Below are 21,502 nucleotides of genomic sequence, written 5' to 3' on the forward strand. Positions count from 1 at the left end.
TTCTACTTGGACGTTGGAGTCTGCAATAACGTTTGATTGACTGCGTGGGTTCCTTCCGGGTACTCCGGCTTCCTCCCACCTCCAAAGACATGCACCTGGGGATAGGTTGATTGGCAACACTAAATTGGCCCTAGTGTGTGAATGTGAGTGTGAATGTTGTCTGTCTATCTGTGTTGGCCCTGCGATGAGGAAGCGACTTGTCCAGGGTGTACCCTGCCTTCCGCCCGATTGTAGCTGAGATAGGCTCCAGCACCCCGCGCTAACAATAAAAATTATTTTTAACAACAACAACAAAAAAAGATTTGGAACCCACAACACTATTTTCAACCCCCCAAAACAAGTTTTGTAACCCAAAATAACTTTTTTAATCCGAAAAATATTAGTCCAAATTAAATATTTGACACATTAAAATGATTTTTTAACCAAAAAAATATTTGTAACCCAAAATAAACTATTTTTAACCCAAAATGTGTTTAAACAAAATTCAATATTTGTAACAATAAGAATGATTTTTTATAATTAGTAAAAAGACTTGGAAACGAAAAGAACCAAAACGATTTTAAAATCCCCTAAACAAGATTTGCAACCCAAAATAACCAATTTTTAACCCCAACAATATTCAATCAAAATTAAATATTTAAAACATTAAAATGATTTTTACCAAAAAGATTTGTAACCCAAAATAACACATTTTTAACCCCAAATGTGTTTAACCAAAATTAAATATTTGTAACAATAAAAAGGATTTTTAATAATAAAGACTTGGAACCAAAACGGTTTTTAACACCCCAGAACAAGATTTGCAACCCAAAATAACAAATTTTAACCCCAACAATATTCAATCAAAATTAAATATTTTAAATATTTAATTTAATACAAAATAAAAATCCTTTTTTTTGTTACAATTATTGAATTTTAGTTCAACGTATTTGGGATTAAAAATCGTTTATTTTGGCTTACAACTCTTTTTTGGTAAAATAATTTTAATGTTTTCAATATTTAATTTTGATTGAATATTAATGGGGTTAAAATTGGTTATTTTGGGTTACAAATCTTGTTTCTAGGGGGTTGAAAATATTTTTGGTGAAAAGTCTTTTATTATCAAAAATAATTGTTATTGTTACAAATATTTAATTTAGATTAAACACATTTGGGGTTAAAGATTGGTTATTTTGGGTTACAAATCTTTATTGTCAAAAAAAATGTTTTAATGATTCAAATGTTTAATTTGGACTGAATATTTTTCGGGTTAAACAGTTATTTTGGGTTCCAAACTTTTGTTGTTGTTAAAAATTAATTTTAATAATTTTAATAATTTTTATTGTTACAAATATTTAATTTTGCTTAAACATTTTTGGGGTGAAAAAAAATTGCTTATTTTGTGTTGCAAATCTATTTTTGGGATGTTAAACATTGTTATTTGGGGAAAGGTTTACAAATCTTTTTTTGTTTTCTTAAAAAAATAATTTGTATTGTTACAAATTTTAGTTCAACATATTTGGGGTTAAAAATCGGTTATTTTGGCTTAAAACTCTTTTTTTTTGTGTTAAAAAATAATTTTAATGTTTTAAATATAATTTTGACCGAATATTGTTGGGGTTAAAATTGGTTATTTTGGGTTACAATCTTGTTTGAAAATTGTTTTGGTTCCAAGTCTTTTTTTAATTTTTTTTAAATACAAATCATTTTTATTGTTACAAATATTTAATTTTAGTTCAACATATTTGGGGTTAAAAATCAGTTATTTTTGCTCTTTTTTTTTGGGTTGAAAATCATTTTTAATGTTTCAAATATTTAATTTGGACTAAATATTTTTCTGGTTAAAAAACAGTTATTTTGGGTTGAAAATCATTTTGGTTCTTTTGGGTTCCAATTATTTTTTTTATTTTTTTTAAAAATATATATGTATATTTTTTTTACAAATATTACATTTTGGTTAAACATTTTGTGGGTTAAAAATCGGTTATTTTGGGCTGTAAATCTCTGTTTTTTGTTAAGCGGTCTTTGTCCTGGTCGTGGAACTGTGGACCAGCTCTATACTCTCGGCAGTGTCCTTGAGGGTGCATGGGAGGTTGCCCAACCAGTCTACATGTGCTTTGTGGACTTGGAGAAGGCATCCGACCGTGTCCCTCGGAAAGTCCTGTGGGGAGTGTTTAGAGAGTATGGGGTATCGGACTGTCTGATTGTGGCAGTCCGCTCCCTGTACGATCAGTGTCAGAGCTTGGTCCGCATTGCTGGCAGTAAGTCGGACGCGTTTCCAGTGAGGGTTGGACTCCGCCAAGGCTGCCCTTTGTCACAGATTCTGTTCATAACTTTTATGGACAGAATTTCTAGGCTTTGTCAAGGCGTTGAGGGGATCCGGTTCGGTGGCTGCAGGATTAGGTCTCTGCTTTTTGCAGATGATGTGGTCCTGATGGCTTCATCTGGCCATGATCTTCAGCTCTCACTGGATCGGTTCGCAGCTGAGTGTGAAGCGACTGGGATGAGAATCAGCACCTCCAAGTCCGAGTCCATGGTTCTCGCCCGGAAAAAGGTGGAGTGCCATCTCCGGGTTGCGGAGGAGACCCTGCCCCAAGTGGAGGAGTTCAAGTACCTTGGAGTCTTGTTCACGAGTGAGGGAATAGTGGATCGTGAGGTCGACAGGCGGATCGGTGCAGCGTCTTCAGTAATGCAGATGCTGTATCGATCCGTTGTGGTGAAGAAGGAGCTGAGCCGGAAGGCAAAGCTCTCAATTTACCGGTCGATCTACGTTCCCATCCTCACCTATGGTCATGAGCTTTGGGTCGTGACCAAAAGGACAAGATCACGGGTACAAGCGGCCGAAATGAGTTTCCTCCGCCGGGTGGCGGGTCTCTCCCTTAGAGATAGGGTGAGAAGCTCTGCCATCCGGGGGGAGCTCAAAGTAAAGCCGCTGCTCCTCCACATCGAGAGGAGCCAGATGAGGTGGTTCGGGCATCTGGTCAGGATGCCACCCGAACGCCTCCCTAGGGAGGTGTTTAGGGCACGTCCGACCGGTAGGAGGCCACGGGGAAGACCCAGGACACGTTGGGAAGACTATGTCTCCCGGCTGGCCTGGGAACGCCTCTGGATCCCCCGGGAAGAGCTGGACGAAGTGGCTGGGGAGAGGGAAGTCTGGGCTTCCCTGCTTAGGCTGCTGCCACCGCGACCCGACCTCGGATAAGCGGAGGAAGATGAATGGATGGATGGATGTGGGGTAAACGGTGCAAATTTTGCAGAAAAAAAGATAGCATGTATCACGTACCAAAGTGTATGGCTGTTAAATTAGCTTAAAAAAAAGTAAATTAGCATGCTAGCATTCATTTTAAATGGGAAAAGTTGAAAATTGGCCCATTAATTTTCAATAGGAAACATTTCCTGGAAGATCTTGGATTCCTGGTCATCTGTGAATTTTGGTAAGGTAAACAAAATGGTTGCTAACATTTTGACAATGGAAAGGTTCCGATCGGATAAAAACTGGGGGAGAAGAAGGCGGACCAAAAAAATGGACGGAAGTTGATGAATTTTGGTGTAAAATGTTATACGCGTGAATGTATTTACACAATTATAACTATTCAGAAGGCTAGTAGTATTTATTATTCACAATAGAAACAACCATACGTTCGTGACCGAGGACCAAAACAGAGAAACAAACCTCTTTCAAAAGGAAGAAAAACCACGTTAGTCATTTTAAATTTAGAGCGTCACCAATGACGTCCGGTTGGTTTTCAAAGTAAAACTACTAATGTGCGTCGGCGTAGGAAATGTAACAGACTGTCGACGTTCGGTTCAACAAATCGCACTCAAATACATAATTAATTACGGACAACGCACATTTACATTGTCTGCGTCCTCACAATTCGACGCGCGATGTACGATAGCGGTGTCTTTTGAAAGAGCTGCGATCACCACTTCCTGTCGGCGGCAGAACCTCACGCGAACGCTTCCTGTTGTGCTCGGTGTCACCTCGTCTGTCGTCCGGCTGCTCGGCTCCTCGGCGGGGATGCTGCCGCGGCTGCTGCTGCTGCAGGGATGGAGTTGAAGACCGCAAACGTTCAACTCTCCGCCGGAGTTTGAGACAAAGGAGACGAAACCAGCGCGCCGTCCGAGGATTCTCACACGAACCGGGAGAAGGGGGGGAAGCTTGAAGATGAAGTTGCTGAAGCCGAGCTGGGTGAGCCACAACGGTAAGCTCGTCCGGGAATCTGTTGGACCAAGTTGGGCTTTTGTTGTCGGCGGGGCTGCGAGCAGCGACGGTGGTCGCCGTGCTCACTTAAACGACCTCGTTGGGCTGCTCCGGACGGGACGTAAATTCAAGCCCGCGGGGCCAACGCGCCGGGGAGTTAATTGCCACCAGAAGTGCCATTTGTTGCTCATGCTTGGGTGTGTGCTATCATTAGCCAGCTAACATGTTAGCCGGCTAGCTTGAATGCTATGACATTAGCTAACGCATCTGCTGACACTTTGCAAAGTTAGCCGTTAGCCGGCTAACAACTAACTGTTTGAATTTAAGCAACGGTTAATGGCGGTTTCAGTTAAGTCGTTCCTCTTTGCATCATCTGAGGCTACAATTAGTCAGAACTACTTTAATAATCCATCCATTTTCTACCGCTTGTCCCTGGGAAATTAAGATTTTCAGCACAATTCCATTCAAGAGCAGACAAACATTACAGGGAGACAGAACAGGATCGCTGACGGGTCTGCCAACTTCCGGCGTCCCTTACAATCAATCAATCAATGTTGACTTATATAGCCCTAAATCACGAGTGTCTCATAGGGCTGCACAAGCCACAACGACATCCTCGGCTCAGATCCCACATCAGGGCAAGAAAAAAACTCAACCCAATGGGATGACAATGAGAAACCTTGGAGGGGACCGCAGATGTGGGAACCACCCGTCCTAGGTGACCGGTGCAATGGACGTCGAGTGGATCTAGCATAATATAGTGAGAGTCCAGTCCATAGTGGATCTAGCATAATAGTGTGAGAGTCCAGTCCACAGTGGATCTAGCATAATAGTGAGAGAGTCCAGTCCATAGTGGATCTAGCATAATAGTGTGAGAGTCCAGTCCATAGTGGATCTAACATAATAGAGTGAGAGTCCAGTCCATAGTGGATCTAGCATAATAGTGAGAGAGTCCAGTCCATAGTGGATCTAGCATAATAGTGTGAGAGTCCAGTCCATAGTGGATCTAACATAATAGTGTGAGAGTCCAGTCCATAGTGGATCTAGCATAATAGTGAGAGAGTCCAGTCCATAGTGGATCTAGCATAATAGTGTGAGAGTCCAGTCCATAGTGGATCTAACATAATAGTGTGAGAGTCCAGTCCATAGTGGATCTAGCATAATAGTGAGAGAGTCCAGTCCATAGTGGATCTAGCATAATAGTGTGAGAGTCCAGTCCATAGTGGATCTAACATAATAGTGTGAGAGTCCAGTCCATAGTGGATCTAGCATAATAGTGAGAGAGTCCAGTCCATAGTGGATCTAGCATAATAGTGTGAGAGTCCAGTCCATAGTGGATCTAACATAATAGTGTGAGAGTCCAGTCCATAGTGGATCTAGCATATTAGTGTGAGAGTCCAGTCCGTAGTGGATCTAGCATAATAGTGTGAGAGTCCAGTCCATAGTGGATCTAACATAATAGTGTGAGAGTCCAGTTCATGGTGGATCTAACATAATAGTGTGAGAGTCCAGTCCATAGTGGGGCCAGCAGGGGATCATCTCGAATGGAGACAGGTCAGCAGCGCAGAGACATGCACAGATGAGTGGTCCACCCTGGGTCCCGACTTTGGACAGCTAGTGCGTCAGAAAAGAAACAGCAGATCAACTGGTCTAAAAGGGGGGGTCTATTTAAAGGCTAGAGTATACAAATGAGTTTTAAGATGGGACAAAATAGGTGAGAAACAGGTAAACGCTGGGGTCCAGACTGAGGCCAAGGGAAAAAAATCTCATAGTCATAGCACACAAACATGTGTGTCAGGTCCCGTTTACGGCTAAGGTTATCCAGGGTAAATCCTACCTAACCTTATCCACACACACACACAATGGTCGTTTAAGACACCCTCCCCCCTAGTACGCATGTGCAGAAAATGCGCACGTCATAGTCACCGCCAGTGTTGCTTTGTGTGCAAGTTCTTAAATTAAATGTAACTTATCTGAACAATATCCAGTGTTGTGGTATTTAAATTAACTGGAATCCAGTGTGCTGCAGGGGCCCTATTGTAGTGAATCACACCTGAGACATCATAAATTAATGAAATCTTTATTAGACACGTAAACAATGTGATAAAGAACATTTGACAACAATCAATCTAGGGATCTAGATATCTGGTCAGGACACTCCTCACTCTTTTGCCTTCACCTTCATTATCCATTAGTTTCTGGTGACTTTATATACTCTGGACCTAGACGTTGAGTACATGGCGGACAATAACTGATGGCCAGGTAATACAAAGCACACGCTACCTTTTTTATCACATCCACAGGAGCACGCCTTCTCGTTGACTCTCTTTCGACAAATGGAATGAGTTTTTCGCTAAGTAGAATAACAGCTGACTTCGACATTCGAAATTTCTCTTGGAGTCCGAGAAGTGTTGTATCCGAAATAGCTGCAATCGCTTTCTCTTAAGGTATTCATGTGTGATTTCCACAAGCGTCTGTACAGACGGAAGGAGAAACACGGGTATGTCTGGATGACTCGCCTTCATATTTCCAGTGGTTAACTCCGAGTTACGAAACCGCTTTATTATGACGCTGGCTTAGGGCTGGGCGATATATCTATATACGCGATGTATCGCGGGTTTGTCTCTGTGCGATATAGAAAATGACTATATCGTGATATTCGAGTATACGTTCTCACGCAGTTGCTTTTAGCTGCTGGCATTACACTACAGGCTCTCCTCGCTCTTTCCTGTGTCTCCTTCTCACAGACAGACAAGCGCACCTTCTTACACACGTCACATACGTATACGCCCTCGCGCAGCAAAGAGGTAGCAGCATGGGTAACGTTAGCCGTGATGCTAGCGCAGCAGTGCGAGTGGTAATACGAGAGAGAGAAGGTGCGAATCTGGTAACAAATGAAGGAATAATTAATTCCCCCCAAAAACAGCAGGGGGTCCATCGTCTGGCGGTGGTTTGGCTTCAAGTGGGAATATGTTGAACAGACAACCGTAATTTGTCAAGTGTGGGGCAAAAGCGTTGCTATAAAAAGTAGCATTACTGCTAATATGTAGCATCATTTCAAAAGTCACCTGCTAGAGAATAAAGAGTGCTTACTCCGCATGTCAACATCTCCGTTCGGTGCCACACGCCCACACCATCAAAATGCAGAGGTAAACATTTCCAGATCAAGACCGTATGAAAAAAATAGTGATTTTTTTAGTTGTGATTTCCTTCTCTGCATGAAAGTTTTAAAGTAGCATATATTAATGCAGTATGAAGAAAAATGTTTTAATGTAGACACATAGAATCATCATACTGCTGTGATTATATGCATCAAGTGTTCATTCAAGGCTAAGGCAAAATATCGAGATATATATCGTGTATCGCGATATGGCCTTAAAATATTGCGATATTAAAAAAAGGTCATATCGCCCAGCCCTACGCTGGCTGTGGCGCCTTCTTTCTGACGTCACTTCCCGTGTGGGGCGCAGTCTTTCTGGCGTCACTTCCTCTCCGAACGCAGTTTGTAAACTATCAATGAGTCCATACAAAGCTAAGAGCCGGAGATTCAAGAAATACACGGTGCACTTACCCGTGTGAAAAATTGTCAGTGGAGGGGAACCTTAAACGCTGGTTTAGTGTGGCTGAAATGGGGCTTAGGCTAAATAATTATTCGTTTAAGGGGTTATCCAGCTTAGTGTAGGCATAGCCTGAGGCCAAGGAAACAAACCCTCATAGCCATAGCACACAAACATGTGTGTAAGAGGGAAAAATCAAAGGACATTAAAGACATTAAAAGAGCAGAGCTGATGCAACCAGCCACTTCTACACAGCCAACACAGATAGACAGACAACATTCACACTCACATTCACACACTAGGGCCAATTTAGTGTTGCCAATCAACCTATTCCCAGGTGCATGTCTTTGGAGGTGGGAGGAAGCCGGAGTACCCGGAGGGAACCCACGCAGTCACGGGGAGAACATGCAAACTCCACACAGAAAGATCCCCAGCCCGGGATCGAACTCAGGACCTTCAAATAAACATACACCGTGGTGGCCTCTGCGGTGTTCCACACCATCGTCTGCTGGGGTGGGGGGAGCATGGCCAGGGACAGGAGCAGACCCAACAAAGCCACCAAGAGAGCCGAATCCACCCTCGGCCGCCCACCAACTCTTGACCAGTGTCCAGTACGCATGGATGAGTGAGGATACGTCCAAGGAGACCGAGGTGTCCGATACCTGCTCATTCAGCCAAGACACTGAGAAGCTTGTCCGTCCCGGCGCTCAGCGCCAGCTCCGCAGCCCGGTCTCTTCATCCGCATCTCCTCCAGTCTCTCTCTCCAAACGGACTCTGGTGTGGCAGAGACCCAGCAGCTGGTCTCCATGGCAAAAAGGCTCCCGGGAGGCAAATCCAGAAGTTAACATAAAAGCACCGCAGAAGTCACGAAAGTGCCACCCCTTGTCACACAGTCCCAAAGAGTCCCGAACCAAAAGGCAAAAAAACCCAAAACACATGAATACAAGAGGGAAACACCAGAAACACAAAAAGATGATACAAGCGCACAGAGCTCCTGCCACCAGCGGCGCCATCTTGGAAAAAAAGTCGAGTATAAAAAGTGTTGCCTGGAGCTTTGATAACTGCTGAGTACACTTCTCAAGTCTTTAAATATGCACCTACATTTTACCGTGTCACACTAATAATGGTCTTTTTTTCCACAGGCAAGCCCATCTTTTCTGTTGACATTCACCCAGATGGGACTAAATTTGCAACCGGCGGCCAAGGTAATTTAACAATAATAATTTATATTGTTACAAATATTTAATATTAGTTCAACATATTTGGGGTTAAAAATCGGTTATTTTGGCTTACAACTCTTTTTCTTTCTTTTTTTTTTTTTTGTTAAAAATAATTTTTAATGTTTCAAATATTTAATTTGGACAAAATATTTTTTGAGTTAATCTGTTATTTTGGGTTGCAAATCTTGTTTTGGGAGTTTTAAAATTTTGTTTTTTTGGGTTCCGAATCTTTTTTGTTGTTAAAAAGCATTTTTATTGTTACAAATATTTAATTTTGCTTAAACATTTTTGGGTGCAAAAAAATCTGTTATTTTGTGTTGCAAATCTATTTTTGGGATGTTAAGTCGTTTTTTTGGGGGGAAGGTTTACAAATCTTTTTTTGTTTTCTTAAAAATTATATTTTTATTGTTACAAATATTTAATTTTAGTTCAACATATTTGGGGTTAAGAATTGGTTGTTTTGGCTTACAAATCTTGTTTTGAGGGGTTAAAAATCATGTTGGTTCTTTTGGGTCTTTTTTTTAATTATTAAAAAAAAACATTTTTATTGCTACAAATATTTAATTTGGACTAAATATTTTTCCGGTTGAAAATCTCTTATTTGGGTTGCAAATCTTGTTTTAGGGGGTTAAAATCTTTATTTTTTTTTGGTTCCACATTAAAAAAAATCACTTTTATTGTTACAAATATTTAATTTTGCGTAAACATTTTTGGGGTGAAAAAAAATCGGTTATTTTGTGTTGCAAATCTTGTTTTGGGGCGTTACAAATTGTTTTTTGGCAAAGGTTTACAAATCTGTTTTTGTTTTCTTAAAACATTTTTTTTTATTGTTACAAATATTTAATTTTAGTTCAACATATTTGGGGTTAAAAATCGGTTATTTTGGCTTACAACTCTTTTTTTGTTAAAAATAATTTTAATGTTTTAAATATTACATTTTGATTGAATATTGTTGGGGTTAAAAATGGGTTATTTTGGGTTACAAATGTTTTTTAAATCATTTTAATGTTTTAAATATTTAATTTTGATTAAATATTTTTGGTGTTAAAATGTGGTTATTTTGGGTTGCAAATCTTGTTTAGGGGGGTTAAAAATTGTTTTGGTTCTTTTCAGTTGCCAGTCTTTTCTTAATTATTTAAAATAATTTTTATTGTTACAAATATTAAATTTTAGTTCAACACATTTGTGGTTAAATTTTTTTTATTTTGGGTTACAAATCTTTTTTTGTTAAAAATAATTTTTAATGTTTCAAATGTTAAAATATTACAAACTTTAACAAGCGAATAGCTAGCACGGGACAGGTGGGACTAAATTTGCAACCGATGGCCAAGGTAGTATAACAATATTAGATGTACACAAATGATACATGTATCAATAACGTTTGATTGCGTCCATCAGGGGAGGATTCCGGGAAGGTGATGATCTGGAACATGGCGCCCGTCCTCCGAGAGGAAGATGAGAAGAACGAGAACATTCCCAAAATGCTTTGCCAGATGGACAATCATCTAGGTAGTTTTTAGCTGCACTTTTCTTTATCCATGATGGAAAATCCACTGTTGGAAAAAACACCTGTGTGTGTGCAGCGTGTGTAAACTGCGTGCGCTGGTCCAACAACGGGCTGTACTTGGCGTCCGGAGGAGACGACAAGCTGGTCATGGTGTGGAAAAGAGCCGCGTGAGTCCACAGAAACATGTTTATTTTACAAATGGCTCCTCATGCTGTGTTATTGCGTGTGTGGTGCAGGTTCATCGGTCCGAGCACGGTCTTCGGCTCCAGCAGCAAACTGGCCAACGTAGAGCAGTGGAGATGTGTCACCATCCTGAGGAACCACACTGGAGGTAACAACATTACGGCCCCTACAAGGTCTAGACTAGGACCTCAAGTCTTAAGTGCGTTTGTGTAGATGTGATGGACGTGGCGTGGTCTCCTCACGACGTGTGGTTGGCGTCCTGCAGCGTGGACAACACCATCGTCATCTGGAACGCTCGCAAATTCCCAGGTAAGACGAGACGGACCCACAGCGCGTGTTTGTGTCGAAACATTTGGACCGCCACAAATATATTTGGCGCTACCGTTCACTGCTTCTTACCACAGCTCAGTATTGGGGCTAGGAATTAGTTGACCTTGTACCAAACTTCTAATAAATTCTTCAATCAATCTATTATAATTAGTCAGAAAAGGTACACTACGGTGTTTCCCATAAACTGCCAAGATACCTGTGGCGGTGGGGGCGTGGCTATGTGCGTGGTCACATGACATCTTTGCATAAGTTACTACAATGATATGATTTTCTCTAAAAAGGCTAAAAAAATGTAAACTTACTAATTAATAATAACAGTTTTGTTTTAAACGTCCATCCATCCATCCATCCATCCATCCATTTTACAACATAATTACAACACTTTATGTACATATTTATATACAGATTTGAACAATAAGTTATTCACTGAAATATATTTATTAATTGTGGTTCTTACAAAAAATATATCTTATAAAATATAAAAGCTAAAATGTCTCTTAAAGCTCTGCCCCTTTAATTAGTGCATACGAAATAATTTAACTTTAGCCTACTACTACAACCATATTATTTACCAGCAACATAAACTTTTACCATCATATTTGTACATATCGTATTTGCTGATGTTGCTCTATTGTTGTTGTTGTGTTTGCTGTTGTTGTTTTTGTCTCTCTGTCTAATCCCCCTCTTGTCCCCACAATTTCCCCCTCTGTCTTCTTTTTTCTCTCTTTCTATCCCCTCCTGCTCCGGCCCGGCTGCACCAAATGATAATATAAATACATTTAATAAAGTCAAATACAAATAAGGCAACAAGAGAAGTATCTTAATCTTCTCTTTTGTAAAGTAAATCTGAACAGCCGATATGGGCATCTACATCAACTATATGATTTGCCTGAGAAGCTGGACAGGACAAAAAAAAAAAAAAAAGCCGAAAAATCTATTTGTGGCGGACGTAATTCTTTCGTGGCGGGCCGCCACAAATAAATGAATGTGTGGGAAACACTGCACTACTAGCTGTGTTCCCTTACCAGAGATAAAATCTTCACAGCACAGTCTGGAGTGTTCTGTAGGAGTCCAGTGATCCCTCCGCAGTGTTGGCGCTAGGAATTTTCAAAATCATGAAGTCATAAAAATGGGGCCCCACAGTAAATTTTTGGGGTCCCACTTTTTTGTAAGCGTTTTGAAAACAAATGATAAATGTATGCATTATCCTGTTATATCTCACATTCTATATTGTGTTTTGGAAAAAACTTCTCTTCCGGACCATAGGGCGCACTGCCGATGAATGGTCTATTTTTGATCTTTTTTCATATATAAGGCGCACCGGATTATAAGGCGCATTAAAGGAGTCATATTAAAGTTAAAGTACCAATGATGGTCACACACACACGAGGTGTGGCGAAATTATTCTCTGCATTTGACCCATCACCCTTGATCACCCCCTGGGAGGTGAGAAGAGCAGTGAGCAGCACCGGTGGCCGCACCCGGGAATAATTTTTGGTGATTTAACCCCAATTCCAACCCTTGATGCTGAGTGTCAAGCAGGGAGGTAATGGGTCCCATTTTTATAGTCTTTGGTATGACTCGGCCGGGGTTTGAACTCACAACCTACCGATCTCAGGGCGGACACTCTAACCACAAGGCCACTGAGTAGGTGTTATTATTATTTTTTACTAAATGTAAAATACTTCCTTGTGGTCTACATCAGTGGTCCCCAACCACCGGTCCATGGACCAATTGGTACCGGGCTGCACAAAAAAAATTATATATATATGTTTTTTTATTTTATTAAATCAACATGAACACAATATATACATTGTATATCAATATAGATCAATACAGTCTGAAGGGATACAATCCGTAAGCACACATGGTTGTATTTCTTTATGACAAAAAACAAAAATACCAATATTTAAATTTTTAGTAGTTCCCTTTTATTTTGAAAAGTATTGATATACATTTTGGTACCGGTACCAAATTATTGGTATCGGGACAACCCTAACACATATCTTTAAATTTTGTATATATATATATATATATAATGTATGTAAATTAATTATTTATGTATATAAACTGGGTTCGTTGTAATAGGGGCGGCGTGGCGAAGTTGGTAGAGTGGCCGTGCCAGCAATCGGAGGGTTGCTGGTTACTGGGGTTCAATCCCCACCTTCTACCATCCTAGTCATGTCCGTTGTGTCCTTGGGCAAGACACTTCACCCTTGCTCCTGATGGCTGCTGGTTAGCGCCTTGCAGGGCAGCTCCCGCCATCAGTGTGTGAATGTGTGTGTGAATGGGTGAATGTGGAAATACTGTCAAAGCGCTTTGAGTACCTTGAAGGTAGAAAAGCGCTATACAAGTATAACCCATTTATCATTTATATTTATAATTTATTTATGTATAAAATATATTACAACTTTTAATTTGTTTTTTCAATTACATTTTATAAAATATATTAAAAAAGAAAGGTAATTTGTATTTTTATCTACTTGTTTAATTTTTCATGTATAAATATCGACTTAGAAAAATAAAACATTTTTTAAAAGTAAAAACGGTATTTTTATAAAATACAATTTTTTATATATTTTTTTAATCCAAAAGTGTCTTTAAAAAGTTATTTTGTACTTGAAAGTGTTTTTTAATTTTTTTCACTTATGTTTTTTGCTCGCTTTCTGTCTCTTGTATGCGTCATGGCCAATTATGCTAACACCCACAACGCCTCCTGTGGGAGATTCCCCCAGATTCAAGTCACAAGGTCAATGGAAAATAATCTGTTCTAGAATCAAACTGTGGCCATCACAGAAGCTTTACAAGCAAAGTCGCAACACTTAAACATTCTGTGCTGGCATGCAAGTCTAAAAAGAATGTTCTATGGTTATCATCACATTTGTTCTTGACAAAAATATTATTTGATGCAAGCGGTAATTAAACATCAGACTTGTGTGTGCGTCCATCAGAGATGGTCACATGTCTCCGGGGACACACCGGCCTGGTCAAAGGTCTGACGTGGGACCCGGTGGGCAAGTACATCGCCTCGCAGGCCGACGACCATAGTCTGAAAGTGTGGAGGACCGTGGACTGGCAGATGGAGGCCAACATCACCAAGCCCTTCAACGAGGTACACCAAAGCTCCTCAGTTTCCGTGACGATGTTCTTGGACGCTGACAACTTGTCTCGCAGTGCGGCGGCACCACGCATGTCCTGCGTCTGTCCTGGTCCCCCGACGGACAGTACCTGGTGTCGGCTCACGCCATGAACAACTCGGGACCCACGGCCCAGATCGTGGAGCGGGACGGCTGGAAGACCAACATGGACTTTGTGGGACACCGAAAAGCAGTGACGGTGGTGGTAAGTCCCCCGCCGAAGCTGAGCGTTCCATTCTTCCACGTTATTTTGGACATCCATTTTTTCCTTCTGTCGCGTGTAGAAATTTAACCCAAAGATCTTCAAGAAGAAGCAGAAGAACGGCAGCGCTCCAAAGCCCAGCTGCCCGTACTGCTGCTGCGCCGTGGGCAGCAAAGACCGCTCACTCTCCGTCTGGGTGAGACCTCACTTCAACCGTTATCAGATTCAAAGCCACACAAGTACAATGTCCTCACAAATAGTTTCTCTTTGTGTGAACACCAGTTGACCTCCCTGAAACGCCCCCTGGTGGTCATCCATGATCTGTTTGACAAATCCATCATGGATATTTCCTGGTAAGTTTGGGACAAATTGATAATTCTACTAGTTGTAATTCAGTGTTTCCCATAAACTGCCAAGATACCTGTGGCGGTGGGGGCGTGGCCATGGGCGTGGTCACCATGACATCATCAAGCAATTTGCATAATTTACTACAATGATTTGATTTTCTCTAAAAAGGCTCAAAAAATGTATACTTACCAATTAGTAACAGTTTTGTTTTAAATGTCCATCCATCCATCCATCCATCCATCCATTTTACAATATAACTTTATGTACATATTTATATACAGATTTGAACAATAAGTTATTCACTGAAATATATTTATTAATTGTGGTTCTTACAAAAAATATATCTTATAAAAGCTAAAATGTCTCAAAGCTCTGCCCCTTTAATTAGTGCATACTAAATAATTAAACTTTAGCCTACTACTACAACCATATTATTTACCAGCAACATAAAGTGAAACAGAGGCAGAGGTGTCCTGCCACAGTCAGTAACAAATAAACAGAAAACAGTAGTGGTGGTAGATAGACACAGAGCTTCATCAAACATCTGATCCACTGAACAAAGAGCTCCAAAAATCTTGAACTTTAGACTGCCATCAGTTTTACTCCCTACACTTAACCATGTGTTTCCTACTGCCTGCAGACTTTGCACCCTTTGTTATATACGCATGTTGTGTTTCTAATATAAATACATTTAATAAAGTCAAATACAAATAAGGCAACAAGAGAAGTATCCTATACTTCTCTTTTGTAAAGTAAATCTGAACAGCCGATATGGGCATCTACATCAACTATATGATTTGCCTGAGAAGCTGGAGAGGACAAAAAAAAAATAAATAATAATAATAATTTATTTTTTTAAAATGTTTTTTTATTTGTGGCGGACGTAATTATTTTGTGGCGGGCCGCCACAAATAAATGAATGTGTGGGAAACCCTGTAATTACTGTCTTATCTACTGCATTATATTACTGCATTATAAACTCTAAAAGGGCTGTCCCAATCCAATATGGATGTATGTCCAACATGGGGTTGTACGGTATACCGGTACTAGTATAGTACCGCAATACTAATTAATCATATTTGGTACTATACCGCCTCTAATAAGTACCGGTCCACCCACCCCGTCCCTTTTTTTTACGGGCATCATGACATTGCTGGTTTTACGAGCAGAGGAGCATGTTCGGCAGCGCGCGCACACAGAGTACTTACAAGCGGACAGTGTGTAGACAGAAAAGGGAGAATGGATACATTTTGGCCTAAAAAGTGAAGTTATAACACTGAAGCTCCCTCAGGAAGAGGTGCTTTAAAACATGGCTAACTAGCGGCTAAAGTCCATCCGCAGTCTGCAGTGTTTTAGCTACTTCTAAATAACTAATCCTCGCCTCCATGGCGACAAATAAAGTATGTTTCTGACAAGTATCATTATCACTGGAGGACGAGGAATAACTAAACATGCTACACTACACACCGTAGGAGGATACAATAGCTCACCAGCGTCACAATGTAAACAAACGCCATGGGTGGATCTACGCCTGACATCCACTGTAATGATACCAAGTACAGGAGCGTATCTAGTCGATGCTACTATGATTACATTGATATTTTTTAGCATCACAAAATCTTTTCTCTTTTAAAAAAAAATATATATATTATGTTTATAAACTCAGGAAATATGTCCATGGACACATGAGGACTTAAATTATGACCATTGTATGATCCTGTAACTACTTGGTATCTGATTGATACCCAAATTTGTGGTATCATCCAAAACTAATGTAAAGTATCAAACAGCAGAAGAATAAATGATTATTACATTTTAACAGAAATGTAGATAGAACATGTTAAAAGAGAAAATAAGCTGGTATTAACAATAAATGAACAATTCGTTTTCTACGACTTGTCCTTAATTTTAACAAAATAGAATGATAAATGACACAATATGTTACTGCATACATCAGCAGACTAATTAGGAGCCTTTGTTTGTTTACTTACTACTAAAAGAAAAGTTTTCTAGTATGTTCACTATTTTATTTAAGGACAAACTTGCAATAAGAAACATATGTTTAATGTACCCTAAGATGTTTTGTTAAAATAAAGCCAATAATAGTGGTCCCTTTTTATTTAGAAAAGTATCTAAATACATTTTGGTACCTGTACCAAAATATTGGTATGGGGACAACCCTAGTCCAATACCATTAAAAAAATAAATAAAATAAAGTATGGGATGATATGTGCTTGCATGTAAAACGTGTGATATCATGTTCGATACAAGCAGTCCTGCAGTGTGTTCACTTGTGCAAAGCTGGACAGTTAACATCTAAATGCACACATTTACTCCGATTCTACTCAAGTTATTTACAAAAGGTAAACTTTTTAGGGTCTCAAACTTGTTTTCATGGAGGGCCACATCGCAGTTATGGCTGCCCTCAGAGGGCCACTTGTAACAGTGAATGTAAGAATATGAAAGTATAAACTCCTCATTTTATTATTGCTTATGAATTTGGTTATTTGATTTTTGTACGTACAAATTGATGGATAACTTGCTTTGAAATCGTAAGTCAAGGTCATGATGAGCAGATATTTAAGTATTTATTATTTTTTACAAACTATCATACGGTATATAATAATTAGGGGTGGTAAAAATGTTTTTTTTATCACATTCGAATCCCGATTTTTTTAGTAATTTTCAAAAATCGAATACAAAATTATTTTTTTGACGAATTAAAAAATCTCTATGCTTACTTGGTGCACGCATGTGTCATACGTCTCCAACCAAAAGGAGGTTTTGTAACATGTAAGCTGTGTTGTTATTACACCAAATATTACATTGCAAAAATCAGTTTGGATGGAGAATTGTGTTGAATCAAGCATCGATTATGAATCTAATACTCACCCCAAGAATCGGAATCGAATGGCGAGGTGCCCAAAGATTCACACCAATAACAATTGAATATTCTTTGAGACACTTGTGATTTAGGGCTATATAAATAAACATTGATTGATTGATTGATTGATATATATATCAAAGTTCAAAACATGTGAAATTTCATGTATTACATACATTTTTTTCTGTCAAAATGGAAATAATGAAAACATTTAGTAAGAAAGATGAAGTATGTACATTATTTCAAGGCTTTCGCGGGCCACATTAAATGACGTGTCGGGCCGAATCTAGCCCCCGGGCCTTGAGTTTCACACACGTGTGCTAGTAGCTAGCAGCTGCACAAGAGCTCAGCACACATGCTCGACATATGTAATAATCATTGAACAATATTGCAGTGTAGAACAGCACATCTGTCAATAGAAACGAGTATCACATTACTTACACATACAAAGTCTCCATGGCAGACGTGTATCAGAAAGTATCCAGTAACAAACGTGTCCGCATCATTCAACATGCTACGTCATGTGCTTAATGTCATCGATTACTATGGCCGCTTCATGTTGCCAAAAACAAAACAAAACAATTACCATTCTATTTCAACTTAAAGACAGTGAGTCCATCCCAGACAGTTAATAATAAATAGGTTAGTGTTTTTCATACCTACTGTTGTTTTTCTGTTTGACTCCTTTCACTTGATCAAAGCTTTTGTAACGTTCCACACTACAAAAATTAAAGTTTTATGATTCTAGCTGGTATTAGATAATTTAAGCTCCAATATCAGTATCTTAACAGAAGTGAAGAAGTTGTATCAATATACCCTATTACTGCACTACATTTAACTATTACTGCTCTCTATATACACTCTTTTACTGCACTATATATATATATATATATACCATTTAACCGCACTATATGTACCCGATCACTTTACTATAGACACACCTTATTACTGTACTATACAGTATATACCCTGTTACTGCACTATATACACCATGTTACTGCACTATATACACCCTATTACTGAAGTGAAGTGAATTATATTTATATAGCGCTTTTCTCTAGTGACTCAAAGCACTTTTACATAGTGAAACCCAATATCTAAGTTACATTTTCAAACCAGTGTGGGTGGCACTGGGAGCAGGTGGGTAAAGTGTCTTGCCCAAGGACACAACGGCAGTGACTAAGTTGGCAGACGCGGGGATCAAACCTGGAACCCTCAAGTAGCTAGCACAGCCACTCTACCAACCAAGCTATACTGCCCCTATACTGCACTATATACACCCCATTACTGTTCTATATATGCACCCTATTACTGCTATATATATATATATATATATATATATTATCACTGCACTATATATACCTTATTACTGCACTATATACACCCCATTACTGCACAGTATATACTGTATTACTGCACTGTATATACACCCGATTACTGTACTAAATATGCTCAATTATTGCAGTATATATACCCTATTACTGCACTATGTACACTAGACTGTGTGCACCTCACGATTCTATTACAATTCAGGAGATAGGATTCGATTACAAATCGATTATTGATGCATCTTTAATTAATGTACATTTATGCAGTTTTACATTTTTGTTTCACTAAATAAATGTTTATTACTGCACTGTATATACACCCTATTACTGCACTGAATATACTAAATTATTGCTGCATTATATATACTAGGGATTCTCATACAGTTATTCCTGTCGGCCCGCCACAAATGGATTCAGTGGTACGGGTTTGTCTTCGCTCATAAGTGCATTGTAACACACATGCTCTGCCAGAGAATAAAGAGACATGGCAGTAGACATCAGTTTAAAAAACAAAAAAAAACTAGCAAAGAATCTCGTGAACGGACCTTTGGGGACTCTCGACATAAAAACGCGTATCGCCCGTCTCAACGAGCTCCCCGGCCCCATCCCATCTCCAAACTTCAACAGGCAGTGCAAAAAAACATATTATTTGTGTGTTTGTGCCAGGACACTGACAGGTTTGGGCATGTTGGTGTGTTCAATGGACGGTACCGTGGCCTACCTGGACTTCTCCTTAGACGAACTCGGGGACCCGCTGAGCGAAGAGGAGAAGGTTGGACACACACGAGCAGCCATCTTGTCAAAGTTGTAGAAGCGAGACGACTTTCAGACCAAGAAGCTGAGAATCATCTCTACTCTCAGAACACCATCCATCAGAACATCTACGGCAAGAGTCTGGCCATCACCAGCACGGAGGCGCAGCTGTCCACCACCATCATCGAGAACCCGGAGATGCTCAAGTACCAGCAGGAAAGGCAGACCTCAGCCCAGAACAACTCGGGACCCGCGGGGGCGGGTGGAGAGTCCTCCACCCCCAAACTCAACAGCGTGATGAATGGCGAGTCTCTGGAAGACATCAGGAAGGTAAACAGAACCGCTGATTGGCTTTGAATCCACATGTTTGGAGACAACAACTGCCCGTGGTCCTTTTGCAGAACCTTCTGAAGAAGCAGGTGGAGACCAGAACCGCCGACGGCAGAAGGCGGATCACGCCGCTGTGTATCGCTCAGCTGGACACCGGGTAAGAACCGACACGACGCGGACCCTCTGCGGTAAACAAGCACGTGACTTGGTCTGGACTCTTCTTCTTCAGGGACTTCTCGCCGGCGCTCTTCAACAGCGTTCCCATCCTGCCGTCCTCCTTGTCCAACCAGCTGCCGCCCCAGCTCAGCTGTGACTCCGGCCCGGGACAGGCCCCCGCCTCCCTGGGGCTGAGGCCCAGCCACGACGCCATGCTCGCCCTGCCTCCTCCGCCCAACATGGCCGCCAAGGGCCTGGAGGATAGCAAGGACGTGTAAGCGCATCGTGTCAGTGCTTCGGTTTTCTTCTCGGTCTTCACTCTCCGTTGTGGTCTTTTCTCCAGCATCAAGTCCAGTCTGCTGCTGACCGGCGCCTCCAAGATCGAGCCGATGAAAGCGTTGGACTCCAGGTTCACAGAGAGGTCAAAGGCCACGCCGGGTGTCACGGCCGCCATTTGCTCCACTACCAGTCTCACGCCCCTCGACAGGTGGGTGTACCCGTTAAAGTACTCTTGATCCAGAACTCTCCTTATTGACCCAGTGTTTCTCAAATAGTGGGGTGGGCCCCCCTGGGGAGGCGTGAGAGGCAATGGTGTACATCTTAACACATACATATATATTTATAAACATTCCAGGGGGGCCGTGAAAAATTCTGTCGTAATAGCATCTGCAGTGTTAGTAACTGTCTTGAAACATATAGATCAAATAATAAACATTAATTTCAGGGGGGCGTAAGAGGCAATAGCATGATAGCATCTTTAGTGTTAGTAAAGAACTATCTTGAAACATATAGATATAAAAATAAACATTAAATTCAGGAGGGGGGCGTGGGAAGCAATAGTATGATCGCATCTTTAGTGTTAGGAAAGAACTATCTTGAAACATGTAAATACAAAAATGTACATTAAATTAAGGGGGGGTTTGAGAGGCAATAGCATAATAGCATCTGTAGTGTTAGTAAAGAATTGTCTTGAAACACACAGATTAAAAAAAAGATTAAATTCAGGAGGGCGTGGGAGGTAATAGCATGATAGCATTTGTAGTGTTAGTAAAAACTGTTGAAACAGATAAATAAATTAATAAACATTAAATTCAGGGGGTGCGTGAGAGGCAATAGCATAATAGCATCTGAAGTAGAGATGTCCGATAATATCGAACTGCCGATATTATCGGCCGATAAATGCTTTGAAATGTAATATCGGAAATTATCGGTATCGGTTTCAAAAAGTAAAATGTATGACTTTTTAAATCGCCGCTGTGTACACTGACGTAGGGAGAAGTACAGAGCAGCAATAAACCTTAAAGGCACTTCCGCTGCGTGCCGGCCCAATCACATAATATCTACGGCTTTTCACACACACAAGTGGATGCAAGGCATACTTGGT

The 21,502-nt window shown here is 40.3% G+C and overlaps 1 protein-coding gene across 1 annotated transcript in view; it reads left to right on the forward strand.

Moving 5' to 3' along the window:
• The first annotated feature begins 3,844 nt into the window (after positions 1-3,844).
• LOC133632636 (protein HIRA) overlaps positions 3,845-21,502 on the forward strand; it is a 29,192-nt gene continuing 11,534 nt past the window's right edge. The window contains exons 1-15 of the mRNA XM_062025176.1: positions 3,845-4,184; positions 8,883-8,945; positions 10,359-10,469; positions 10,544-10,634; positions 10,704-10,798; positions 10,864-10,959; positions 13,932-14,092; positions 14,155-14,322; positions 14,402-14,515; positions 14,602-14,672; positions 19,546-19,651; positions 19,741-19,962; positions 20,034-20,119; positions 20,192-20,392; positions 20,462-20,605. Coding sequence (XP_061881160.1) covers positions 4,148-4,184; positions 8,883-8,945; positions 10,359-10,469; positions 10,544-10,634; positions 10,704-10,798; positions 10,864-10,959; positions 13,932-14,092; positions 14,155-14,322; positions 14,402-14,515; positions 14,602-14,672; positions 19,546-19,651; positions 19,741-19,962; positions 20,034-20,119; positions 20,192-20,392; positions 20,462-20,605 — 1,766 coding nt within the window. The 5' untranslated portion in view covers positions 3,845-4,147. The remainder of the gene's footprint in view (positions 4,185-8,882; positions 8,946-10,358; positions 10,470-10,543; positions 10,635-10,703; positions 10,799-10,863; positions 10,960-13,931; positions 14,093-14,154; positions 14,323-14,401; positions 14,516-14,601; positions 14,673-19,545; positions 19,652-19,740; positions 19,963-20,033; positions 20,120-20,191; positions 20,393-20,461; positions 20,606-21,502) is intronic.

Source organism: Entelurus aequoreus, linkage group LG17, assembly GCF_033978785.1.
Source record: "Entelurus aequoreus isolate RoL-2023_Sb linkage group LG17, RoL_Eaeq_v1.1, whole genome shotgun sequence".
Classification (NCBI taxonomy): domain Eukaryota; kingdom Metazoa; phylum Chordata; class Actinopteri; order Syngnathiformes; family Syngnathidae; genus Entelurus; species Entelurus aequoreus.